Source organism: Micropterus dolomieu, linkage group LG08 (assembly GCF_021292245.1).
Source record: "Micropterus dolomieu isolate WLL.071019.BEF.003 ecotype Adirondacks linkage group LG08, ASM2129224v1, whole genome shotgun sequence".
NCBI lineage: Eukaryota > Metazoa > Chordata > Actinopteri > Centrarchiformes > Centrarchidae > Micropterus > Micropterus dolomieu.
Window position 1 is genome coordinate 10,872,462 of NC_060157.1, and position 26,919 is coordinate 10,899,380.

The 26,919-nt window shown below is 41.2% G+C and overlaps 1 protein-coding gene and 3 long non-coding RNA genes across 4 annotated transcripts; 3 read left to right on the top strand and 1 right to left on the bottom strand.

The window, feature by feature from the left end:
• The first annotated feature begins 892 nt into the window (after window positions 1-892).
• On the top strand, window positions 893-4,472 carry LOC123974955. Its single transcript, XR_006825970.1, has 4 exons — window positions 893-1,052; window positions 2,901-3,039; window positions 3,172-3,303; window positions 3,402-4,472. It is a non-coding gene; the product is annotated as an uncharacterized LOC123974955 (long non-coding RNA).
• On the bottom strand, window positions 1,949-25,458 carry col2a1a (collagen, type II, alpha 1a). Its single transcript, XM_046056004.1, has 54 exons — window positions 25,365-25,458; window positions 23,255-23,461; window positions 22,039-22,055; window positions 21,870-21,902; window positions 21,055-21,087; window positions 20,802-20,855; window positions 20,236-20,328; window positions 19,481-19,558; window positions 18,981-19,025; window positions 18,787-18,840; window positions 18,382-18,435; window positions 17,937-17,990; window positions 17,765-17,818; window positions 17,582-17,635; window positions 17,425-17,469; window positions 17,219-17,272; window positions 17,080-17,124; window positions 16,911-16,964; window positions 16,360-16,458; window positions 16,192-16,236; window positions 15,973-16,071; window positions 15,820-15,873; window positions 15,598-15,705; window positions 15,438-15,491; window positions 15,165-15,263; window positions 14,921-14,974; window positions 14,216-14,314; window positions 13,916-13,969; window positions 13,760-13,813; window positions 13,588-13,641; window positions 13,350-13,403; window positions 12,854-12,898; window positions 12,485-12,583; window positions 11,581-11,688; window positions 11,378-11,431; window positions 11,174-11,227; window positions 10,960-11,013; window positions 10,121-10,174; window positions 9,917-10,024; window positions 9,719-9,772; window positions 8,552-8,605; window positions 8,299-8,460; window positions 7,991-8,098; window positions 7,605-7,712; window positions 7,416-7,469; window positions 7,185-7,292; window positions 7,018-7,071; window positions 6,780-6,887; window positions 6,629-6,682; window positions 5,914-6,021; window positions 5,515-5,803; window positions 3,760-3,947; window positions 3,407-3,640; window positions 1,949-3,311 (listed from the first exon to the last, which is right to left on the bottom strand). Exons 1-54 carry the CDS (start codon window positions 25,456-25,458, stop codon window positions 3,165-3,167), a joined length of 4,455 nt encoding a protein of 1,484 aa, XP_045911960.1. The 3' UTR covers window positions 1,949-3,164.
• LOC123974956 lies at window positions 8,378-12,626 on the top strand. The gene is made up of 4 exons (XR_006825971.1): window positions 8,378-8,490; window positions 9,904-10,072; window positions 10,459-10,530; window positions 12,505-12,626. It is a non-coding gene; the product is annotated as an uncharacterized LOC123974956 (long non-coding RNA).
• LOC123974957 lies at window positions 14,927-16,366 on the top strand. The gene is made up of 3 exons (XR_006825972.1): window positions 14,927-15,307; window positions 15,431-15,722; window positions 15,840-16,366. It is a non-coding gene; the product is annotated as an uncharacterized LOC123974957 (long non-coding RNA).
• Window positions 25,459-26,919: the final 1,461 nt, after the last annotated feature.

Genomic DNA, 26,919 nt, shown 5'->3' on the forward strand with positions numbered 1-26,919 from the left:
ATTTTGTTCTTACAACCCTGTTTGCAAAAAGCTGGCGCTGTGTGAAATGTAAATAGAAACTAAATGTGATGAAGTTGTAAAAAATTTAAACGCCATATTTAATTGAAAATGGCACAAAGACAAGCCCATTTTGAATTTGATGCCAGCAACACGTTTTTAAAAAGTTGGGACAGTGGCAACAAACAAAAGACTGTTGTCAGATGCTAAAAGAAAACACCTGGTGGAACATCTCACAATTAATTAGGTCAACTGGCAACAACAAGAGTATAAAAAGAGCATCCTGGTCTTTCTGAAATAAAGATGGGGAGGGGTATTTCATTGTCTACAGTGTAGACAAAAAGGTTCTTTGCAATAATCTTTTAATGATGTGATGTATTGTAGACTCTACAGTACATCACATCATTAAAGTTTCAGAGAATCAGAAGAATTCTCTGTGTGCAAGGGTCAAGACAGAAAACCAATATAGGAGGGCCATGATCTTTGGACGCTCAGACGGCACTGAATCAAAAACCGACACGATTCTGTAGTGGACATCACTGCATGGGCTGAGGAACACTTCCAAAAACGGCTGTCTGTGAACACAGTTCAACATTGCACACACAGAAGCAAGTTGAAACACTGCCATGCAAAAAGGAAGGAAAATGGAGGAGCTACTCACAGCTGGAAACAAGATAAATTGTAGGTGATGAAACCGCTCCAAACATTGTGAAAAACACTAAGTTTTCAAATACATTTTCATGCCTCTTAGTGATGGGCAGTGGCTTTCCATAGTGTGATTAGCAACTGACATCCCACATACTGTGTCATCAGTTAATGGTAAAGTGCTTTCTTTGGCTCAGGTGGTAGAGTGGGTTGTCTACTGATCAAAGGGTTGGCGGTTGGATAGCCACCTCTTCCTTGGGCAAGTTCTTGAATTCCAGCCACTGCAATCCCCAGCCACTGTCAAAACAGTGCCTACATTGCCCACAATGCAACTCAACTCACTAGTTAGGCTGGTGTGAGCTAGTAGTGGCCAGCTGGAGCAGAAATGAGGAGCAGGCCACAGCCATCTGGTAAGATCACTTCTTTTGTTTTAAAACCCTTCAACCCCAACCAACACTGACTTGAGTGATGTCACATGAGGCCATTTATCTTCTTACAACACCCATAAAATGTTTTAACATGCAGAACTTCAATAGACTTTGATGTGTAAAATCAATGGAGTTCCCCAACTTTTTCCCGATCTCTTTGATTTATTGTTATCACTAACAGAATAACTAGCATCTTTTTGGTCAGGCATGTTTTTATCTGCCTTTTGTAATTAAAAGTTCTGCTTAAATTTAATTGTACGTTTGGATCACTAATGGCACATTTTATTTTAAATAAGAATATGTCACTGTGAAGGCTTAAGTCAAGCTTTTATTACTCAGGACAGACCGGAGAGGAAACTGGCCACAGTACAAACAAGTGGTGATGCAGCTGTTCAGACGCACCATTACTCTACAAAATACTTGATTCCAGTCAACAAAATGTTCTTTATTTATACAGTCTATGGTTCAGACAAACAGGAGCCAACTGCTCCCAGCCCCACCCTGAAACCGCAGAATGAATACAGTACTTTTGTTCCTTTTGTTATGAGATTCTCTCATATCAAAATACACACTTGCATCACTGTCTTAAGCTTTCACACACTCACACACACAGACTATGTACTCACTGCCAAGAGTAACTGACCTCATGAAATGAAAGTATCACAGAAACAACATGGTTCTGTTGAAAGAAGAAATACACCCCCACGCCATTTCTGTTTTTATTCAAAACTCAATTAAAAATCAACATCATTCTTAATTCGGTTTTCCTTTTATTTTCCAATTTACATCAATTAGAAGTGTAACAAAATAAAAACAAAAAAAAAAGATCATAATAAAATTAATTCAAAAAATGTACACGCCCTCACACACACACAGATACAACCCACCCAGGTTGTTTTTGAGTAACCGTCCTTGGAGTCCCGCTTTCAGCTTTGGGGTCTGGACTCCAGAGGAGGCCTCCAAGTAGCCCCTGTCTCCCCTATCTTAACCCGACTGCACCCCTCCTCCAGGGTGGAGTGTGAGTGTGTGGTGTGAGGCTAGTGGGATTTAGGGTTGGGGAGGGGGGATTACAGAACTCATAGCACCTTCTGAAGAGAGAGCAACCCAAAGCAAAGATGGCTATTCAGCCCCAGATCCACCTGAAAGCTAATTTTTGGTCAGCTCAGATTTAAACTCAACATGTTCACTTTGTTTTTCAGCGTGAGGTAGCTTTAAACAATCTGGATGACTACAATGAAAAAAAGCAAAACAAATTTCCCTCAAATTCTTTCAAAAACTAATTTTTGGGGGGTGAGAACTGGGACTTCTTCTGATGGGCAAGGGGATATGGGACATTGAAACATACATCCCAAATGTAACCTCACTTTCCAAAAAGTGTTGGTGTGCATATAGACACATGTACACACATTATGTGGAAATATATAGAAAACCATCTGGTTGTTTATAAACACAGACTTTTACAACAATAGAACCAAGGATTTATAATACACAGTAAAGGTTTTGCTCCTGCTGATGATGGACAGGCCTGGAGCACCTGGATTTGATTTTACTTACTGAGAATATGTATTTTTGTCTACACTGATTCAAAATGCTGTATTTGTGTGTCAGGAGGGAAACGGGGAGGGAGGTGGAGTAGGACTGGGACAGAGGTTGTGCGGCTGTTCTGTAGTGGAAAGGGGGCTTGTCTTACTTACAAAGTGAACCCATCCAGTCCTACCTCAACTCTGCCCATTCAGGTTAGACAATAAATAAGTGACATCAAGTCATGTTTCTGTTCTCCATAACTTGTTCGCTTGGTCCCTCTTCCTCCTGGCTCATTCCCGTCAACAGTGGGCCATGGGAAACATGACTGGATCTCAGGAAGCAGGTTGACAGAGAATGCTGGTGTGATGTACAGATATTGCCGGTGCCCTTCAGTGCTAACATCCAGGGAGTACAACTTGGAGAGCACTTCGTTGTGAGAGAAAAAGTATCAATTTTCTTTTTTTTTTTTTATAATTTCCAGTCTTCTCTATTGTGGAAGTGTGTGTAATGTTTCATTGTTGAGTTTATTTATTTCCTGTGTTTTTTGGGGGGCCATTGTGATATTCCACTTTACAAGAAGCAGACTGCGCCTACATCCACGCCAAACTCCTGATCCGCTCCTCCAATGTCCATAGGGGCAATGTCCACGATTGGCAGACGGGAGGTTTTCTGTGTTTTGTACTCAAAGACAGTCTTGCCCCACCGGCCTGTATGTCTCTGTTGGTTGAGAATAAAGAAACATATTAACAGCAGTCCTGTGATACAATCACATATATAAAATTATTTATTTCTGGCTCTGTCTTTCAGCTCACCTTGCAGCCATCCTCCACCACGCTGTATGTGAAGCGACTGTTGCCCTCTGCGCGGATCTCCACATCGTTGGAGCCCTGCAGCAGCAGAGCCTTCTTCAGGTTGCCTGTGGCCAGGTCCATGTAGGCAACGCTGTTCTTGCAGTGGTACGTGAGGTTCTGGGATGCTTCAGTGGACAGAAGCCTCAAGAAAGTCAGCTGGACACTGGCAGCAGGGCCATCCTGAGCGTAGCTGAACTGCAACGACCAGAAGATGGGACGGGGGGTTCATTAGCAGCTTTCACGTTAAGTCTCTTCAAGATCAGTTTATAGAAAAAGAAATGATCTCAAGCAGTGTATTGTGAAAGTGCACTCACGTGGAATCCTCCATTCATGGTCTCTCCGAACCAGATGTGTTTGTGGGCCTTGCTCTGGCTGGTCCACCAGTTCTTCTGTGGTACCTTGGCGATGCTTGGGTAGACGCAGGTCTCTCCAGTCTCCATGTTACAGAAGACCTTCATGGCATCGGCTGTGCTGCCAATGTTGGGATCAACCCAGTAGTCACCTGGAGAGATGAGAAAAGTGGGTGAATAATGAGTGAATCTTGATTAACTAAATGCAGCTTTGGTAACTTCTGTTTTTATTCTAGAAGTAGATGGCGAGCCTGTTGAATGGCTCAAACCCAAAGACCAAATCATGTATGTATTTTGAAGAAATGCTACTTAACAACAGTCTCTTCCGGGTCAACTGGCCATTGATCCTTGTGCTTGAGATGTGTAAAATCTGCAAATTTGTTTGTTTCTGTTATAATTTTCAGCTCTAACTGCAACGTTTAAAGATGTATTGTTAAACACGGTGGTCCGGTGACGTATCTGCTGTGCTTATTTTATGTACTGCGTTGCTTTGCTAGAGTCTTCTATAAACCAAATCGACCCAATTGTGACATCTCACCGCTGGTCAGGCTAGTTTTGGGTAGGCTCAAGCTTTTATTTTGTGTGGTCCAACATGTAAATTAGGACCTCCAGAAAAACTGCCTTCACGAACTTTTACACAACCAATCAATAAAATGAGAGGAAAGGATATAAATATAGCACATTAAAGTACAGTGTCTGTCTGTCTCCCTCTCACAGTCCAGTATCAGTGAACAAGATAAATCAGAATATCCAGTTCACCATTAGTAAAGCTGCAGCATTTTGTGTACTGCCATATAAAACATGACTTACAGGGTCTACAGTATTTTGATTTGATTTATCCTTCTCCTTATAGTATTAAGTATTTGTTGTTACCTTGAGTAATATTTTCATAATTGGACAAGTTTGATTTATATGAGCCTATAATATAGATTGTTTTCCTCCTATCATTTGTTGTATGTCAATAATCACTTTTCACATGTAATTATTTATTTTAGTAACACACATTTTGTGTCTCCTTGGTGTTTTGACCCTCCCAACATGGATGGGCAACCCTTGTTCTAAATGTCTAAAATAGTCACTGTTCAGAACATACTATATCAGTGAATCCACAACACCATGATAATGATGGCCACAGCATAACCAGCATGACTGGTAGCACCAAATGCTATTTTTCTGTCATATGATATGAATGAAGCCATGCTTTCATAGACGAAGTTACAGCAGAGACAGCTCCTGGCTTTCAGGTACAGGTAAGGGTTGAATTATTTTCATATTCAGTAAAATGCACCACCAGGACCCAGAAGTATATATGAACACCCATCAACCCAAACAGGTCTCCTAGTTAGTTTTCAGTGGCTGATTAGACCTTGGAGTCGGGTGGATTGATGCTGGGAGTTTGCTGAAGCCTATGTACTGAGGGAAATGTCAGTCAAGCACAGTCTGTATGTGGCCAAAGTCTCAGTGCTATGATGGGGCTAAATCCAGACTAAGAATAGTTACATTTTCTGTGAGCAGTTAGCTGCCTGCTAAGCTGGTTGAAAACGTTTTTTTTCCAGGCCAATGGTCAGAAAAAGTGAGATTAGAGGTAGCTCTTTTTCAGCGTAATAAGAGAAATGTTCACGTAGAAATAAATACCTCAAATAGAAGTGTAAATAATTAACAAAGACAAAAACACATCGGCAGACTGTCTTTCCTTTCTTTATCATTTTTTTCCCTTACCGCTCTTCCACTCAGGGTGGCACAGTTTCAGGTCTCTGCAGGTGCGAGCAGGGTTCTTCTGGGAGCCGTCAGGGTTGAGCAGGTTCTCAATCTGGCTATTAAGGGACTTGAGTGTAGAGTCAACCTCCACGTCGTGCTGCCTCAGGGAGCTGGAGGCCTCATCAGCCCGCATGTACCTGAGAGGATCAGTGGACTTCTCAGTCTGACCCAGACCAGCGAAGGCAGACATGTCGATGCCAGGGCCAGGAGGACCAGGAGGGCCAGGGGGTCCGGCATTACCAGGAGGACCCTGAAGGAGGGCGAAGGCAGGAAATGCATCAGTGGGCATGTACAATCGGGTGTAGCAAGACAGCGCTGAAAGAGACCAATATGTATTGTACTGCTGGACAGGTTACGTACAGCAGGACCGCTTTCTCCAGAGCGTCCACGTGGTCCAGGGGGTCCAATGGGGCCGGGCTGACCGTTTGATCCATCTTTGCCAGCAGGTCCAGCTGGTCCAGCTGGTCCCTACAGAAACAGTGAGTGTTAAGCCAGTGGATGCTAACATGTCTATGTAACTATGAAACATAACTTTATTTACTGAACTTGTGCTTTCTATTCAAAGTGTAGAGCTATATTTTTTATATCTGTTCTATCTGCAGTCTGGATAAGAAAAAAAATGAGATAAAGCAATTCAAATGCGGCTGCCGTTCCTCTCTATTACCCCAATCACCTCCAGACCCTTTGCCTTCTTATGCATGAAGATTATTTGTATGGTGACATTTCCCTTCATTTCCCTTATCAGGCACAGTGCTTAGCTAATCTAGAATAGATATTGAAGTCCATTTCCAATCTCAGCAGGAGTGGTTTCACAAATCATGGTCCCCCCTGTCTGTCTGCCTCTTTTCCTCGCAGAGAGTAATTACAAAATGCCTTAGCTGCCCATCTTATCACAGCGGTGGGTAATTAAAGAACGTGGCCTTTCCTGTCCCCATCTTTGTCAGGTGATTGGAGAATTACAAAAAGACTAACCTGTGCCCTTCATTACCATCACATATTTTGGGTGTTTAAAGCTGCAGGATGAAATTAGAGTTTTTCTTCTCTTTCGCTCTTTGCTTTTGCTCAGTTTTCTCACCTTAGCTCCGGTTGGTCCTGCAGGTCCGGCGGCTCCAGCATCTCCAGCGGGACCCTGTCAGGACAAGGGCAATAACAGATTAGATGGTAGAACAGACGGATGATGTAAAAATTGTACTGCAGGGATAAACTATTGGATTTGGATTACTTACAGGAGGTCCAGGAAGACCCTGCAGACCAGTGAAGCCACGGTGACCCTTCTGTCCCCTCTCTCCAGTCTCACCAGCCTCACCCTTGTCTCCACGTGGTCCTTGGGGTCCCTGGAGTAAAGATTTAACATGTATTAAAACACATGGCTGCATTTGTGTAGTGCATTTAATTACCTGAATCAAAGTAAAATCTACAAGAACTGATAAAGATATTGTTACAGTTAGAGATGATTATACTCACAGCCATTCCTCTAGCGCCAGCAGGTCCAGCAGGTCCTGCAGGTCCTTGAGCACCCTAAAGAAGGAAACAACAGTGTGGGTGCTTCATCGTGTTAACATCAAAAATATGAATCAATGCCCAACACCGTTCCCCTGCCTGTGGTCCCTACAGTGTGCTGTGTTACTTACACTCTCTCCTCTGTCTCCCTGCTTGCCGAGCGGTCCGACAGGTCCGGGGGCACCAGGGGCACCAGGAGCTCCAGGGGCACCAATTGGACCGGTGTTACCTCGCTCTCCCTACAGGAGGACACAAGGTGATGACTCAGGATAAGGACAGTTTCTGCAAACTAGCAGATCTAGTAGACTAGCAGAGTGTGTAATTTGGTGGACTAGTTTCTATGTGAGACTGAAGTCTCTCACCTTGACTCCAACAGCTCCATCTCTACCAGGAGGTCCATCTGATCCAGGGGTACCCTGAGATACAGAAACATATTTTTTGATGATGATATGGTATCCTTTTGATTTCCCCATACATAAAAGTGATACACAACCGATGTCCTAATGTTTTGAAACATTTTGTTGCTTTTGTTATTATTGTGTAGTTCGGACCTCTCTTCCAGGCTCTCCAGCAGGTCCAGTAAGTCCAGGGGGTCCCACAGGTCCAGGAGGTCCACGGTCTCCAGAGGAACCAGAAGCTCCTTGTTTACCAGGTTCTCCCTAAATACAAAGGCGATAATATCATTATTACATTTCAATAGCTCTTTTGACACAGAATAGTCTTCTGACTTTCAACTAAGCAGTAGAATCGCCGTTAAGGATCATGCCACATTCAAGGATAAGTACGATTAATGCAAATCTAAGACACAGAAAGATGAAGGCCTATCCGACATAATCATTGTGAATTTGTAAAAATGTTGAGGTGTATCCAGACGTCACACAGATTTGATCAAAACAGCTTACATGGAAGCTAGGAAAAAAATGATGAAAGCACTTACAGAAGGTCCAGGGAGACCAGGGAAGCCTCTCTCTCCACGCTGACCAGGCAAACCAACAATACCACGAGATCCAGCCAGACCCTGAGGACCTGAAGGCCCATCAGCACCCTATAGAGTCAGGAATGAGAAGACTGAGTGGTCTTTTTTAGCTGTACCCGACTAAATCCTAAGTTCACGGAACATTTTCTCATGTCATATTCAGTTTATTTGTGACAACTAGGCTGAAATATCAGGTGACTGGCTGTCTCAAAGCATGACTCCAGTGACAGGTACTTATGGGTTCTTGTGAGGTGCAAAATCAAACTCACAGGTGGTCCATCCTCTCCAGCCTCTCCCTTCTCTCCTTGTTGGCCAGGAGGTCCACGAAGCCCAGTGTCTCCCTGTCTTCCTGGGGGTCCGGCATCACCACGAGCACCCTTTGGTCCATCTTTGCCAGCAGGGCCAGAAGGGCCAACAGGGCCGGGGTTACCCTGTGACGGAAAGAGAGAGAATTTCAGTGGGTAAGAGCAGAGATACACACATTTACACCAATCATTTTAGAATGACTTGTGAGACACTCACATTAGGACCAGGAGATCCTACTCTGCCAGCAGCACCAGGGAAACCAGTTGCACCCTGCCAAAGAGACAAATAGTTCAGTAAACATAAATATTCCCAACGTCATGACCTGCGTGATATACTTATCTCTCTATCATCAATAACTAAGGTGTATTAGGATGTTTTGAGATTACCAGGACGTATTCAGCAAATAAGTGATGCATCTCAGTTCACAGTGGTGTGATCTAAGGCTAACATCTCTTGTCCCTGTATGTGAACACGCCAAAGTAAATAAAAATAAACGTTTTGCCTTACTGAAAGCACAGAATTAAGATACTGAACAATTTAAAAGAATATCTCTGACTCTTAAAGGCTTTTTAAACTGAACACATCTTGACGTGTCACAGTAGGAAAAGCATAGATGTACATAATGAAAATGAATAACGCCTGAATTCCATTTAGCTGCTTTGGTCATTGTCATTGCATTGGAGCCATTTTTAATGTTATCAGTAATACCTGTGTTTCTATGAGAATGTAAAATGTCTGCGGAGAAAAAAGGCCTGTTATGCTGCCAATATAGGCTAGATCCATTATCTTATTTGAGAGCTTAGGATGAGTTAGAAACAGTTGCAGCTGATTGCATGTAAAGCCAATGACCCACTGTAAAGTATTTGATATTCAGTCATACAAATAAATGACACTTGACTTGAATCAGATCATTCAGCCATACTTTACTTGATGTGTTTGTCAGGGGCAAACCTGTATCAATAGTTTAAAGTAGATTTTATTAAACATATATGTCGACATGATTAACTTGCCTAACAACTTGACTACTGTATTATATCCAACTTAGCTCCCTGGATATTATGTGGCTTGTTTTGTCCACCCATTATCTATAGCCGTGGGGACGCTGGAGCCAATCCCAGCGAACTTTGGGTGAAAGGTGAGGTACACCTTGGACAGGTCGATAGTTCATCACAGGACTGACACATTGCTTAAGTGAAGTGTTGTTGAGTTTTGGGACCGTTGTTGCACTCTTAAATCAGTCACTAAATTAACAATTGAATTAATGAAAAAATAAACCATTCAATCAAGGTCCAGAACTCTGACGTGTACTGTATATGTATCGAAATGTATCTGCATTCAGCAGAAATATTGTGTGATGGATTGTTCACAATTGGAGTTACTTACAGGAGCTCCCTGAGCACCTCGTGCTCCTTTTGGTCCTGATACACCAGTAGGTCCCTGAAAAAGAGGAAGAACAATTACTCATGTTGATATTACACTAGGGTGACTTTAAAGCACTGTAAAGATCCAGAAATATAACCTAAGATAGATATAGATCTGATTCATGGACTTTGTTTTGATATTTTGAGGTCTAGTACCCACCACAGGTCCAGGAGCTCCTGATGGTCCCTGAGGTCCAGGGGAACCTCCTTCTCCCTTCTGTCCAGTCTCACCAAGCTCTCCCTTGGCACCTGGCTGACCATCTGCACCCTGGACATTTTAAACAACGCAGTAATATTGGCAGAATGTCGACAAATGGTGAATAAAAATACATTATTTTGATTATTTCAGTTGAACTTTACTTACAGGAGGTCCAGCAAAGCCAGCAGGCCCAGGGGAACCAACCTCACCACGGTCACCCTGCAAAAGGACAGAAGAGACTGACTCTCGGCTTCGGCTGCGATATCGATACCATTTGTAATTTCAATATTAGTATTCAGTTTGAATTCAAAATTCTTCTCCTACCCAATGTTTGGTTTTTGTTCATTGAGGAGAAAAAATACACTCCTAAATATGTACAAAACCCCTCGATCTCTTCCCCAGTATATAGCATTCTTGGTAAAAGGAGAAACTTAGCAAGCATAACATGAAAAATAGATAAGTAATCACACCCTGTATATTTCTAACCATGTCTCTTGCTGCAGTACAAGTTGCAGACAACCTTGGAGGATTGGATCACAGACAAGCCAACCAATCCGCAACTTTCCTGCTGCTATGTAAGTGAGTTTTTAATTATGAATGGAAACATGTTTTAAGGGGAAGCAAGGTCACAGCCTTGTCCAATTTGAGTTTAATACTTTCTAGCAATGGCTCTCTCTACACTGTGCAAATCCACCTATTATGTTATTGTATTGCTATTAATGACATGATTAGATAAGACCAAACACATCATGCTTTTTACATCAGTGTTTCTACAGACATACAGGGAACATTTTGGCATCACACTAAGTTAGAGCTTGTTTAGATTGTAATCATAGCGAGTGGGATTTTTGACACAGCACAAAATGGATTAACACTAAGAAAATATGCATGCTCATCTCATTAAAATAAACACTTCATTATTTCAAGTCCTTGATCAGTCCCAGACACATACCAGCTTATCAACTTTGGTGTACAATGTATACATGACAAAAAGAGGGACTTACAGGAGCACCACGAGCACCAGAAACACCAGTAGGGCCAGTGGGTCCAGTCTCTCCCTGGATAGAATAAAACCAGTCAGTCGAACCAACCACAATAACAAACGTACTATATTAATGTTAATACACACAACAGTTAATTGTAATTGAATTAAGCCCCTATTCATTCAGAATCAACGCTTCCCTTTAACAATCAAAAGGGGAACACTGTTGTTCTCACCTTGGCTCCGTTGGGTCCTGATGGGCCAGGAGGACCAATGGGACCAGTCAGACCCTGAAAGAAGAAAAGAGCATGGTTGAAGATAGAAGAGCAGGAAACAAGTTATAGTTACAGTTAGGGTGTGATCAAATGTTTTTTGACAGTCAAAAAGCTTTACATAGACAGAAAAAAAAGAAAGAAGCAAAGGATTTATTTTGAACTCACTCTAGCACCATCCTTTCCAGGAGCTCCTTCAGGTCCTTTCTGTCCGTTATCACCCTGTTGGACAAAGAGGAAGGCTGCATGTTAATCATACATGGAATGGCAAGGCCTCTGGCTTTATTTAATTACAATAACACTCAAAAAATAAGCCATAATATTCAAAATAAGGTCCATATTGACAATTTCTAAAAGAATGTGTTACTCACTCTGTCTCCCTTGGGTCCTGGGATGCCACCAGCTCCTCTCTCTCCGGGCATACCCTGCAGACCGGGGGGTCCCTGGGATCCAACAGCACCAGCCGGTCCAATGGCTCCCTGAATTAGAATTAGGAGACAACTTGCCAGTCAAATTCTTCCTATGAACTAAATGAACCCGTGTGAGAACATGCTGGTCCTCCTTTTACTGGCAATGCAAAACGTTTCTGATTATACTAAGAAAGTTTAATTAATCATCCAAAATAGGTTGTTATTTCTAGGAAAATGAGATGTTGACTAAAGCTGCAGGTTCATGTTCAACATGTCCACCAAGGAATGAATAGACCAGAAAGATCTTCCTTACTTCTTCTTAATTAATTTCAAGCAATGGTTCGACATTTGGTGAGATATGTTTAAATGTTCTCTTGCCAAGAATTAGATGAGAAGATCGATGCCATTCTTAAGCCTGTATAGTAAATATGAAGCTACAGCCAGCTTAGCTAGCTTAGCTTAGCACAATGACTGGAAACAGGGGGAAACAGCTAGCCTGACTGTGTCCAAAGGTGCCTACCAGCACCTCTAACAGCACTTCAAGTTTAATTTCATCATTTGTTTAATTTGTAAAACACAGCGGGTTATGTCGGACTATTTCTTGTCTGGGCACAGTAACTTACTTCCAGGCAACCAGCAGAGACTCCAGGAAGTCAGTCAGCCAAAGAATCCAAAGAAAATCATTCAACTAGTCGACTCAGATTTTTGTGCAAGTTCTTTTAAGCTGCACATTGGACCTGGTGAATAATTAAAACACCTGTCGGGGAGCTGCTGTTGTATAGCCTGCTAAAGATGATACACATCGACCTGTAAGGAAGGCAGCTTGAATCTAAATACAAAATCTATGTCAAAGTCATCCACTGACCTTGGGTCCATCACTTCCAGGTGTTCCAGGAAGTCCACGAGGTCCCTGGAGACCCTGAGGTCCAGCACCACCTCTCTCACCAGGGAAACCACGTTCACCCTGTTAGGAGACGAAGACACATAATCAATAGGAGAAACGGGAATAGGAAGAAATTTCTCAGGTATGTGATGTGAGGAAGAGAGAGTGCTTGTTGGGTCATGTGTGGTACCAAGATGATACAATTGTGGCACAATGTAAGTTAGCCATACGATTAATATATGAGACAGCAACACATAAATGTCATAATTGTCTGTGTGTAAAGTATATTACTTGTTATTTGTTATGAAAGCATTGGAAATGAAGACATTAAGCTTTGACATGGAAACTCACTCTAGGTCCAACAGCACCAGGAGCTCCGGCCTCTCCAGAAACACCCTGCACAGAGAGAAAAGATACCGTTTTATTCCTGTTTTTGAAATAATTAGACACATCCAAAATTTCTGTTGAGCTTTCGTTGTTAGTCCTAGTATGAAAGGCCAAGACAATTAATCTTACAACTAAACATAACTTCATGCTGCAATGTAATGAAAGTCATTTATCTGGGCTAAAAAAACATTCTGCAGTAAGGAATGAGGCTTTTATATAACTACTGCAGAGATGTCTTTATGACTTTAACAAAATTAATAGTATTTTCAGCTTTTTGTTTGACTAAGGATAAAGGGTTAACATTTAGCATTTGCACTGAGCTATTCACGTGGCTTCTTCTTGCTGCTATGGCAGTGAGTATTGCTGTCAAGTAATGTATGAGTCTAGAAGGTTTGAAGAGTTTGTCAACAACGAGAGACCTACAGATGCAACAAATCCCAAGCAACAGGAAAACACACACCTGATCTCCAGGTTTTCCAGCCTCTCCTGGGGGGCCAGATGGTCCAGGCAGACCCTGTCCAACAAAAGCAAAGCAATTAATTATATGATCTCCGTAAATATAGACCAGGTCATTTCACTGGTGTGATTGTCTTTACAATACTTTATAATGTAAAAACTTTGAACTCATTGGTAATGAAAATTATATATAATATTCAAGCTTTGGGAGAATCAATATTGTATTTAATTTAATTTCTCACCTGGAAACCAGAAGGTCCAGGCTGTCCTTGCTCTCCTCTCTCTCCAGCAGGTCCCTATGATAGACACAGGGGATCAGTCAAGGACAAAGAGCAAGTGAAAATGATGTAAACTGTCAACAGAGTGTAAGACATACTGTGTCTCACAACAGTGTAATTACACTGAAATACTTACAGCAGGGCCTGAAGGTCCAGAAGCACCAGTCTCACCATCTTTACCAGGCAGACCCTGTTCAGAGAGGAGTATTTAAATTATGAGACGTGATGTGAATTGTGAATTTATTTGTGGAATTTGAAAGAAGTTAAGTATTGATGGAGAAAATGTACTCACTCTCAGACCAGGACGACCCACAAGACCCTTCTCTCCTGGCTTTCCAGGTTCACCCTGTTGAAAAGAAATCACAGTAAATGATCCTTAGAAAGTGTCTTTAGCTGGCAGTGATGCAAGGTACCTGACTGTAGTAGTAGTACTAGTAGTGATATTTGGCTACTAAAATGCTGCTTTACTGATTTGTCCTATATAGACATGGTTGTTTGTAGACTATATATCATCAGGTTTTCATTATCCTGTATGAACATGTGTTTAATAGTAAACCCCTGGTGTTCCTACTCTACTCTTATAAAAACTCACATTGGCTCCCTTTGGTCCAGGGAATCCCATCACTCCTGGCTGTCCACGGGCTCCCTGAGGGCCAGGTGGGCCGGGGCGACCGTCCTCGCCAGGGGCACCCTGTCAAAGGCACAAGGTAAAAATCACAAACAGATATTAACTTGGGTATTGAAACTTGTGTGTGCTCATTGTGATGCTAAACTTTACATTAAGATTAATATACTAGAATGCACAAAAAAGGGCTTCTCAAGTCTGAATACCTGTCTTTAGAGTGTGTAAACTGTTCTCAACTATGTGGACGACATGGAGCTACAATGAGATAATAATTCTACTAGTTAATTGTGAGTAACACTACAATGAATAGTTTATTTAATACAAGGTTTTCATTTTAGAAGATGTGGCGAATTTAGGGTTGTGGTTGATATTTACTGTGGTTGAAAGCAGTATGTTTCTCATATTTTAAAGTGCTGTTTTTAAGTTAAAAATTCCTCTGGGAAGCCACTTTGAATGGGTCAGCTGCTCTATTTATTCATGTCAAAGTTTCTAATCATGAAAGTAAATGTAGAAACTGCATTCTCACTTTTTTGTGCATGTTGCTGTTAAATTGTGATGCCAGCTTATCATAATAAATCAAACACAACTACTAGTAGGAAGAAGAACTAAAATACTTGCAACTTTTCATAAGCATGACAGGAAGCAATTCCTATGGATTAATATTGTACTCACAGAGGGTCCAACTTTGCCTTGAGGACCAGCATCTCCAGGACGACCAGTAAGACCCTTTGAAAGGCACACAAATTGTAGAGATCATCAGCATCATTCAGGAAGTGGGACGAATCTCAAACAAAATCTAATATAATCAATCACATCAAAATAACCACATCAAACATCTGGTTTGAGACTAAGAAGGGGATATGTGAGCAACATTGTCTGTTTCTAAACTGGTAATGAGTGAAGATGCAGGACTCACTCTAGCTCCGGGGAGGCCAGACTCTCCTGTCCGTCCAGGGTCTCCAGTAGCACCTTTAGGACCAGCAGCACCAGGAACACCACGGTCACCAGGGGCACCCTGAAGAAGACAAGACAAGAGGAGGCTAGTTAAATACCAATCTGGTAGGTATATGGCACCTGTAGCACAACTTTTTTGTGCTACAGTGCTCAGATTACATCAATATGTTCATGGTGTCGGTGAGCTGAAATCAGTTCTGACTGTTAAAGAAACGCCATTTTACACAGGACCCACCTTAGCACCAGCAAGACCATCCTGACCTGGGAAACCACGGTTACCAGGAGCTCCCTGGAAAGGATCAGAAACAAATTTGTATTGTGCATAAAATGGCAAGTAATAAAGTCATTCACAATCTCACTTTTTCCCAATGTTATTGCACATCCTGATTACTCACTCTCTCTCCTGGAGGTCCGAGTGGTCCAGCAGCTCCAGGCTCTCCTCTGGCACCTCTCTTTCCTTCTTCACCAGATGGACCAGGGGCACCTTGGGGACCAACAGGGCCCTGGAGAAATCAAATATGTAAGTAAATGTTTATTGTAGTCAAAAAAGATTCCACAGTGGTTATGGCATATATGGTCAAAAATCACTAAAATCAAGTATAACATGAGCCACTCACAAGTTCTCCCTTGGGTCCAGCTTCACCTTTGAATCCAGGAAGACCAGGGTCTCCCTAAACATGGCAAGAAGGAAGAAAGCCATATCAATAAATAATCATAGCACAAACAAGTCTTGAGGTTTCACAGAGTTTTATTATTCCCAAGTGACTTACGGACTGTCCCTTTGGCCCAAGAGGTCCTGTAGCTCCCTGTGGTCCAGGTGGGCCACGGGGGCCGGGGAATCCAGGAGCACCAGCAATACCAGAAGCACCCTTCAAGGAGGAAAGACAACAAAATAACAAAATAAAGTAAAACAGTAATATTGTGAATAATAAAAGGAACAAAAGGTAATGGAGGACTTTTAAACCATGAATGACAGAGAATGGACTTACAGCAGATCCTTTAGCTCCTGGAATACCATCAGTACCGGGGTTACCCTAATCCGGAAGAGAAGAAGAACCGTTGCATCACATTATGTCGACAATAAATAAATAACCTACCCATTGTAAGAATGGTACTGTTGTATGTGTAAATCTCAGGATGAGTGATGACAAACTAACCGATGCTCCGGCGGGTCCAGGAGATCCTGGAGTACCAGCCTCTCCACGGGGTCCCTGTGGTCCTTCACCTCCACGGGCTCCAGTAGGACCAGCTTCTCCCTGGCAGGACAAAATAAATTCATCATTAACAGTTAGGAAGGAAGTAATGTGTTCTGCATTTCATTTTCCTGTGAATCCAACATTTGTACCTCCATATAGCACAGCTGAAGATAATGGTGTGTTTTAGACCTGTTCTGTCCTTTCTTATATGTTCCCATATATATGTAAGGAAAATAATCTGTCTGAGTTCTTGTAGTCAACTGAATATTACTACAAGAACCAGGCATATAGGAGTTTATGGGGTTTATTTCAGGTAACCAGACCACATAATAAATTATCATCAACTGAATGAAAATTCTTTAGGAAGATGTGAGTGATAAAGTTGAAACTGAAGATGCATCTAACCACAAATGCTTCAAGTGACTCACCAGGCTTTTATTGCTTTTATTTTACTACACAAGGTCTGCTACAGAAAACTGCTACCAAGTTATTATAATGTAATCTGTACAAACCTTGGATCCTGGAGATCCGGGGAAACCGGGAGCTCCAGCAGGACCAACAGGCCCCTGTAGACAGAACAGTAATCTACAGGTTAGGTTAGATTCATGTTTCAGGCAATAACATTATAAAAGAAAAATCAATTAGATCAATTGGATGCAAAGTGGGAACTATGATACATACAGGTGGGCCAGCAGGACCGGGCAAGCCATCATTTCCACGGGCACCCTGAAGAGTAAAAAGACAGGATAGACAGTTGTGTGCACCATAATGAAGAGACAATAATATTAACTGTGTAACAAACAGCAGATTTGTTACTCACTGCAGCTCCAGCAGCTCCAGGACGTCCCCTCTCACCAGGCAGACCACGCGGGCCCTAAGAGAGCAGATACAATTGGTCACTTTATCTTGATCATTATGGAACATATAGCTTGAATTAATAAAGCTATTAGTTATTTCTCTAGCATCCCACTCTGTTAGTATTTTATGTCATAATATGGCAGACCAGATAAAGCACTGAGGACTCACCATGGGACCAGGGGCACCATTCTCTCCGGCAGCACCAGACTCTCCCTGATTGGGAGATCAGAAAAATTAACAGAAGTAAGCAGAAAACAGTATTAAAAAAAGAATTGCTAAACACTGAAAATCTGGATACCTTTTTTTTTTTTAATTATTGTCTTACCTTGGCTCCTGCAGCTCCAGTTTCTCCCTTTGCTCCATCCAGACCAGAATGGCCCTACAGAGAAACATGACACGACTCATCAGGACTCAGTCAGTCTTCAGGTTTAATGAATGAGCAGCTACAAGTCTGTGACTATTGAGCAGTTTGCCTCTTCTGTTTAGCAGTGAAGTTTGAAACACTCACTCTGTGTCCTTTGATTCCAGGAAGTCCAGGAGTTCCAGGGAATCCACGAGCTCCCTGATATACAAACAGAAAATATTATAGTGTATATACATATATACTGATTTATTCTCTTGACTTTGACTTGTGGTGTTATCCTCAAGTTAAAGTTTGAAAATAATCAACAAATTCCCACCTGAGGCCCTGCAGGTCCACGCTCACCAGCTTTTCCAGGTTTGCCAGCCTCACCCTAGAAACAGGAGGTGGAATGAGTAATGTTGAAGCAGAGTTCATTAGCTGCTCGATTAAGTGTAGCTGCACTCCACTTTACTGTACCCTACTGGAAAGATATGCATGCATTCTGTTCTGTGAAGTAAAAGAAAGACACTGCCCTCTGGTGGTACATCTGGTTAAGAGTGTAGGGAGCTTACACAAAGCTGTTAAAATGTTGGATTAAGACACTGGTGGAATAATAAGGGGCAATGATGTGAAATAGTTACATTGTAATTTAATAAGACAATAAGGAAAAACTTCCCTCTGTTACTCTGTTTGGTTTTCTTTGACCTTTGACCTTGGCTTAGTGTAGGTTTGCGATTGTGTTTTAATGAGCTGTGGGTTTCATATGAAGTCTTGACACTTACATCGCTTCCAGGTTTTCCAGAAGGTCCAGGTGGTCCACGAGGTCCCATTGCTCCCTGTTAAAAAATCAAAGATAAATCATTAACCACAGTCATCTAATTGACAATGAGAAAGACTTTTGTGCACACGATTCAAACACTGCCTTCATACTGTCCATCCATTGAACTAAATTTGTATCTATGGTGCAAAATGTTCGTGATGATATCATTAATTTTCGCTGTGTAGGAGATGTCAAACAGCGATGAACTTAAACATTCTTATGATACTATTGAGAATCAGCATTTGTTTCTGTGGAGGTAGGTGCTGTTTGTAAACACTATACATCACAGAAATATGACCACAGTCTACAGTCTGAAGTCAGTCCGATAGTTACATAGATACATCGTGGGATAGGTATTAATACTTACAGCTGGACCAGGCTCTCCAGCCTCTCCAGGGGCACCTTGGAAACCCTGTGGCCCCTGTAGTTGTAAATGACAAAGCAAAGTGTTAGGGTTTTACAAATGTATGCCAACAATGCTTCTCCATATAGTTCTACATTAGCTGTTTGATTATAATGATCAATCACATTATGATATAGTGATGTAATTAATGTACTTACAGGAGCTCCACTAGGTCCGGGAGGACCACGAGGACCCATAGGACCCTATAGGAGAAACACAAGACACAGAAAGTTAACTCGGCATCATTTCGTTACTACACAGTGTGACAAATTAACCAAACAGGTAGCTTTTAAAATGTTCAACATCCAAAGCTATTGAGACTGATGAAAAATTGTAAAACTCCTTTCTGGGCTCAGAAGATGTAAAAAAACATTTATCTCTGGGGTTTAAACTTGCTATACCCTCACACTCCTACCAAAGCTTTGCAAAATCATTTTCTGTTTTGGAGTGAAACTACTGAGCCACAAGGTGGCACCACTGCAGTCATCTCCATGAACATGACATACAGTCTATTTTTTACATCTTATCTTCAGCAGCAACTGGGACACAAGCTAAATGCCATAAATAAGGTTTCGTAATTGTGAGAGATTAACTGTTTACGTGCCAAAAACATACACTCTCCCCGTAAGATGCACTCACTGCACACGGTACTACTCACCATTGGTCCTTGCATCACACCCATCTGAGCGCCTCCAGCCTTCTCATCGAAACCTCCAGCCATCTGAGCAGCAAAGTTCTGTAAAAACACAAAAGAGACAGAAATTGAGAGTCAGTTTATGTAGTTCATCCTGCTCGAGCTGCCTGATCTAAGTGGGTCATTACACACACAGCAACAAGTAAACAACATCAACTGAATTACTGACTTAAATGGAAGTTCAGTCACCATGAAAGAAAACGTTAAAACAAAATGTTCCTGCACCTGCTCCCAGCTAAAGTATAGCACCATTTTCACCCTTCATATTTCTGTCAAAGCATACTGTACAAGATTACTGCAGTCTATTTGGGACAGTAAGTCTGTAGTGTGCCTTCATATGCGTACCTCTTTCTTCTTTGAAGAAAAAGTGAATAATTTTATGGAGTAATTTTGAGCTTTGTCCATGTATGTAGTGAAAGTGAAGTTTTAAAGCACAAATGTTGATTCATCGTTACAGTCCACCCTGTGTTTTGCAGATAGAGCAAACACAGGATTTAGAGATGGTAAAAACACTACTAATGCTTGTGATTTATATCAAGAATTTACCATTAAGTCATCTCTAAATATTAATACCTCTTTCATCTTGTTTATCCAAATATTGTAACGTTGTGTGATATGTGAGTAAAACTGTGGCGTTGGGATCTAAATCTGAGGAAGAAAAGGAGGATTTGGATAATTGTTGTTTATGCTGTGTGTTACAGAAGTGCTCTTAGACTCACCCCTCCGAGCCCTGGTGGTCCAGGTGGGCCAGGGGGTCCAGGGTTTCCAGGGATGCCAGGCTCACCATCTCTTCCTCGAGGTCCGATATTTCCCTAGGGAAAAAGAAAGAGGGTTATTTTCTGTAAGTCACCCGTCATCAGGAATACTAAAGAAGGTTTCAGGTCAGAAATTATAACTGTATTTCACAGAGTAGCAGGACAGGACTTTCTTCATCAGTCAGTTTTGGTGATAATCCACATTGCGCTGTTTTCTCAGATTATTACTGGTTACACTGGTTTGTTGTTTATTTTATCAAATACCTTTTACAACAAAACATTCGACAAGAAGTCAAACATCTCTTGCACAATGATAAGATTTGGATGTTCCTACACTTGAGCAGTAATAACACTGTAATCTCAAACTATACAGAACTTTCTCAATTCAATTATGATAATGATCAGAACTGCTTTTGTTTGACTCAGTATTTGGTGGCAGATAGTGAAGTCACATTATGAGATTAATATGAGAATATCTTGCAGTAGATTGGTAGAGGGCTACTTTCTGGACACAGTTTGTTGTCTCTTACCTTATCACCCTTGGCGCCAGTTTCTCCGCGTGGTCCCTGCTCACCTGGGGGGCCCTACAAAAACAAAAGACATTTGTCTCAGTAAGATTCCCTGGATTGTTAAAACTGCTCATTCAGAACAAGAATCACGCTATTTTGCAGCAATAAACAACATCATCAAACAACTCGGTTAAGTGTAGAATGAATATAATATAATTATTTTCCTGTATTTTTTAATACCTCAATAAAATTAATAAAACTGTATAATATTTACCATAGGGCCTGGTGGTCCTTTTGGTCCTACAACCTGCACAAAGGTGAAAAGAAAGCTTTTGTCAGGTTTCATAAATAAAAAAGACTCTTTATTACAAGACCAATCTTTCCAGTTGTACCAGTTTCTGAACAGCTAAAATTAGAAAAGAACATTCCAACTTCCTAGGAGGCAGACATCAAGCTAAAAACACAATCTGATGTGGATTTCATTTGACAGGACAAGTTTTGCTAAAAACATCACCTCCTCTTAACCTCTGGTTTGGCTTTGACTTTGTTCACCTGACATGTGCACTTGCAGCAAATTTGCTGAGAGGATCTAAGAGGATTTGATTGGGTTCATTATGTTCAAGGAATGCAGGGTTTTTCCTCATGTAATACAAAGTTTAATGAGGGATTGTTGGATATTGTGTTAGCCTCTTATCAGCGTATAATTTCCCTCTAACGATCAAAAATGTTTGGCTCAAGAAATGTGGGATAATTAACAAATTCAAAAATGAACAAAACATTGGGTGCTTTTTCAGGGCTTGAGGATAACTCTCAGAAGTCAAAAGAGAAATGTCAAATTCAACAAAGTAAAGATCTAATATGTGTAATGTGCAGGAGATTATTATGGCCATGAATGGTGAGAGTGCTGGACATTAGAAATTAAAGGTCACAAAAAAGAAAAGAAAACAAACTTCTGAAATTATTACTTCCAAATAAAAGCAAACAACACAGGCAAAAAGGTTTGGAGTGGACATTTTTTGTAAAGCAATAGAGTGTCAGTTATTTCAGGCATTACTTCAGTATGATGAACTGCAGAGGATTTACACTTACATCTGCAATATCTCCTGGTTCACCTTTCTGGCCCTGATCGGGGAAAAAAAGAAGTGATGTCAGTGGCCTTCAACGCTGAGAAACAAACTTCTTAATTCTACAGAAGAAAAGTTATTGTTGCTTGTTGAGTGAATGGATAAAAGTATTTTCCCACAACCCACTGCCTCACCTTAGCGCCAATCGTCTCTGATGTTGCAGATGAAAGGGGGTGGGGAGGTAGAGAACAAAACATTAAAAGTGGTAAACATATCAAACACTGGATTGATTTGAGTTCTAGTCTGTGACTCTTTGGAAAGGAGACCTGCAAGGAAATCTAATGAAGCTACAGTGATCAAATACCATTCACCAAACCCAAAGGCAGAGAACCCATCCAGATTATATTAATGGTGAGATTCCAAGAAGGATGAAGCAGAAGCAAGCACTGACCAGGAGATGAGAATGAAATATTTAAATCCAATCATTAAAACAAACTGAACGTAAGTACAATGTAAGCAAGCTGTAACAGCCACAGTAGTAGCTGGTGTCCAGTGGGCATCGAACAACATGGCAGCCAGTGCCAGATAGCATTTTGTTTTTTCAAAGTTGTATATTTTATATTGTTATGAAAGATTGTTTATACCAAATATGTGAGAATGAATTTATGTTAAGTGATATTAAATGTAATCTATATCTGATGGCCTGGGTGATCCATTACTGAGAAGGAACTCAGATGTCAGCTAATAAATTAAAATGTAAGTTGTGAATTTGATGAAAATCCTCTTTTTTAAATATAAAAACACATCTGTACTTATTCTCTCTTTAATAGATTGATATTTCTTTCAGTCAAATCGTTGTAATTGTCAGATACCAGGAGGTCTCTGAAAACACCTTGGCTTTCTACAAGGCTTTGAACATTTCACATGTTCTTCTTTGGTCCCTCTCTGGAGACACCTTCATTTTGTAGAAGACCACCAAGACCTCATTGAGTTAAGGCTCAGTATAAACTTAGGTTTCATCTTTGTCATGAGTTAAAACAAGCAGAAGCATCTCTACTGGTTTAGGTGAGAACCAGACAACACATCTCAGGATCCATCCGATTCACAATGAATAGACTTTCATTGGGAATGAGACCATACTGATAATCTTGTTTATCTGGTCTCCATCCAAACCAAGCATGTAGAGGGCCACTTTGGAATGGGAAACATCAGGCACTGATTGAGTAAAATAATGTTTTAGAGCTGCCAAAAGACCCTTTAGAGACTATAATCAGTGACTACAGCAGCCCTGATCAGGCAGAATATTTGGATCCTGAGGCAGTTCCCCATTCAAACGTGTTAGCCAGGGTGAGATAAATGCAAGCTAGAAGAGTAATTTATTTATGGGTATGTGAATAAATAAATTACAACCAATGGGGGCACTGGCATCAGCAGGGCAGATGGGACAGCACTCTCCAGATGGGATGATAGGGTTGGCACACTCTTTGATCTCCTCGCAGATTATCTCATCACACAGAACCGCTCCGGTGTCGCACACACAGATGCGACACGGCTCGGGCTTCCACACATCCTTATCATTATACTGCTGGCCGTCCTGGATGCAGCCACCTGCCTCCTCTGTGGGGGCCAGCAGGGGGCGCGTGGCAGGTGGAATAAGAGCAATGAGAAGACAGAGGTTGGTTCAACAGAGAATTAGACAGGGGAAAGTTATTGGAGTTTAAATAGTGTTATATGTAGTTGGTATAGTGGATGTTTTTTTTAATAAAGTCAGTTTATGTGAGGAAAGTGGGAATAAGAGGATGAAAGGGGGTCAAGGGGCATGGCAAGGAGGAGCAATTGCAGTATGGGGGTATAGAGGAGGAGTGATTAGTGAATGAGGGGGAGGAGAGGATGTAAAAGGAAGAAGGAGGAAGATGAAAGTTAACCTACGGATCAAATAAAAGTTATGAACACTATAAAGTGTTTCAAAGTATACAAAAAGTGACATTAAAAAAAAACACCATAACACGTGACTTATGAGTCTCTATGAGTGTGATTGCATGATGTTAATGAATGTGGAGTTAAGTGGCCTTGTTCCTTTGATGCTGACGAACAAGTGCTGGTTTGACCCAAAAATACACTGTCATAAATCAGTAGCTGTGGCTTTAAATACAACACTATTGTGAAGCAGGCAAGAAAATGCTCCAAGTTTTCATATGGAGAATTTTACAGCAGCATAAAGTGTAATGTCAACAAAAGCCACAGTTCACAGTTGTGTTTGAAGCCCTGGTTGAGGTATTTCACATCACTGGCTGAGTATATTTAACCTGCAGGCCTGCTCTCCTGCACGTATGAATGAACCTCTCTTACAGGGATACTGTGCCCAATTGACAAGCTGCTGCCTTAAGTAAACACGGGGTCCTTCTAAATGTCTCTATCTGGGTCCCATAGCTGTGTCAAGCGCCAGGGTAAACACTTTGGGGAATTAAGAATGGGTGATTTGTTTAATGTACATTGCATAGGGCTGGGCCCATTTACTGCTGTTGTTTATCTTCTTTTGAGCATATTTGTTGTTACAAGGCTGTTTAGTTCCTGATCAGGAATGAGTTTGGCTACTTGCTACTGAAACTTTCTACTCTGCAGCCATTTTTATTAGACTTTATGGGTGCATGTAATGCTAAAAGATGATTTATTCTATAAGTGAGAGTGAATTTGAAGCAGGGAATGTGAAGCAGTAAAGTAAAGTCCAACTTGCTATAAATACAACTCTATGTCCATCATCTGTTGACTCCCTGCTGTGCACCCTGTCCTCTGCTCTACTCCCTTCCTGCTACCCTTTGAGCCTGCTAGTCTAGGGTCAAGCACTGTCTGACACTTTCACTTCACATCAAGAAAACCTTGAATCTCTCCAGCTAAATCCTGTGGATGAGATTTACATAATTCCATAAAAAGTCCTTAAACAGTTTAACTTACATTTAATTTGCTGAAGACACATTTTCAACAGAATCCTGATTTGTCTGACAATCTACAATCAAGCGTTTCTGCTACATAATGGTAGAAAAGAAGTCACAGCAGATTTGCTGCAGAAAATTAGCACTGCAACATGAGAAAATACAGCAGGAAAGGCTGAGCTGCAGGACCCAGGTGAGGACAAAAGGACACTTGTTCACCTGGTCCTCCATCCCACACAGATGTGCCTTGACAGCCTCACCTATCCTACTGAAAGAAATGGACTGGCTTCCTTGGAAAGACTAGGCTTTACATTGTGCACTCATATCATCACAAACAATCACGAAACAACTAAATCACTGTAAATAGCATACAAAGTAACGGGCCATGGCAAAACAAAAGTTGCATCCCAGTCTAACAGAATTGTGCTCTTCGTGCTCATTTGATATCACACCACTGGCTTTGTTTTCCACTATTCTTCTGAAACATCAGGCAGAGAAGATTGTGAAGGCAACAAAAAGTCGGCACTGAGTAAAAATCCACTTTTTTTGCAAGTAAAAAGAAAAAAGTCAAGAAAAGTTGTGTAACTTACGGTCGTCCTCCTCCTGACATCTGACGATGGATAGTAAAACAACTTGGGATGCTACAAGTAGCAGAACAGTCCTTGAGTCCACAAAGCTGAACATGTCTAAATATTAGACATGCAGGAGCTTGGGTGAGAAGTGAAGGGACGGACAAGACCAGGCTTTCAGTCAGTGGTGTGTTAAGTGTGTTTTCCCAGAGACTTATGGCACCATGCAGTCAAACCCTCCAAAATCTAAGTGGAATCCAACGCGGGGCCCCAGCTGGCACTCTGCACCCACCGCGTCAGGGCAAGCACCGCGGTTTTATGTCCACTGTGCCTTGTATGGATCTTCGTATATTCCAAAATACCAGTCCTTCCCCCAGACCCCCTGTCAAGGCTGAAACCCGAAACTATTCTCCCTCCCCTCGATCCAGCAGCATCTACTCTCCCTGGGATTTTTTTTTTTTAACTTCAGCCCTCCTTCCTCCCTTGACCTGCTTGGCCTGACCTGGCCAAGAGATGCACCTTCACTTTCACATTAAAAAGGGAGCTACAAGCAGCAGAGCACAGCGCTGACTCGACCACATGCCATCATGTCAGTGAATTAAAAAATCTCAAAGCTGACTGAAAAAATGGTTGAAGAAGTGGCCGATGAATGTCAGGGCCATTCTCGGTGTTAATAAAAGTAATTATATATATTATTAATTATAGTAAATTATGTTTTACTGCTTGACCATCTAGAATCTGATTACAAACTATAGTATTGTCTTCGTTGAATGTACTCAACTATGTTGTAGGACATAATACTTAAAACATCTTAAATATGACCTTAACCTGATCTTTCCAGTCCTACGTCTGATTTTTCTAAAATACATAGCTGGAACTCAACCAAAGTAAATATAAGAAAAACTCTGATCACAAACCTTAAATTAAAAATGACATACTAGTCTGTCTGTCATACTAGTCTACTGTTTTCTACTCTGTAAACCTGTGAACTGTGTGATTAAACATAGTTTTCTAATTGCTGTATTGCGTAACTGAGCTGAAAGTCCTCTCCATAACCTGTTAATTAAATTACTATTGTGGCTTTTAAATTTGACCTGACTGTCCAGTGACTATTAAAAATAAATGGCAATTTTTGTAGAATAATGAGGTGCCACTTGCAGTTCAACTCTCAGGTTATGGGAACTCAATGCTGCGTCAGCGGGGTTGTTTGTTACGGTCTAGTCTCTTGGATTATGGATTAATCTGCAGGACCTTGGACAACCTTATAGTGTTGAACTGACCAATCAACAGTGCAGTCATGTCGTGTACACATTACAGTCAAACTTTCTGAGAGCTTTGTCTGTTTGGACAAAGACCATTGACAAGAGGTTGTGAAATCCAGTTAAAACAACACTCCTTCTGTGACTCAAATAAAATAAAATTTGCCTTGAGATAAAACTATATTTTCTGCATTCAGCAGTTAAATGTTATGTGCATGTTATTTGCACGGGCAGTCTAATTATGCAGTAGGTCTGTAGAAGGATTTATTTATCTTCATAACAACATTCCTGATGAAATAGCACATATATGCCAGATT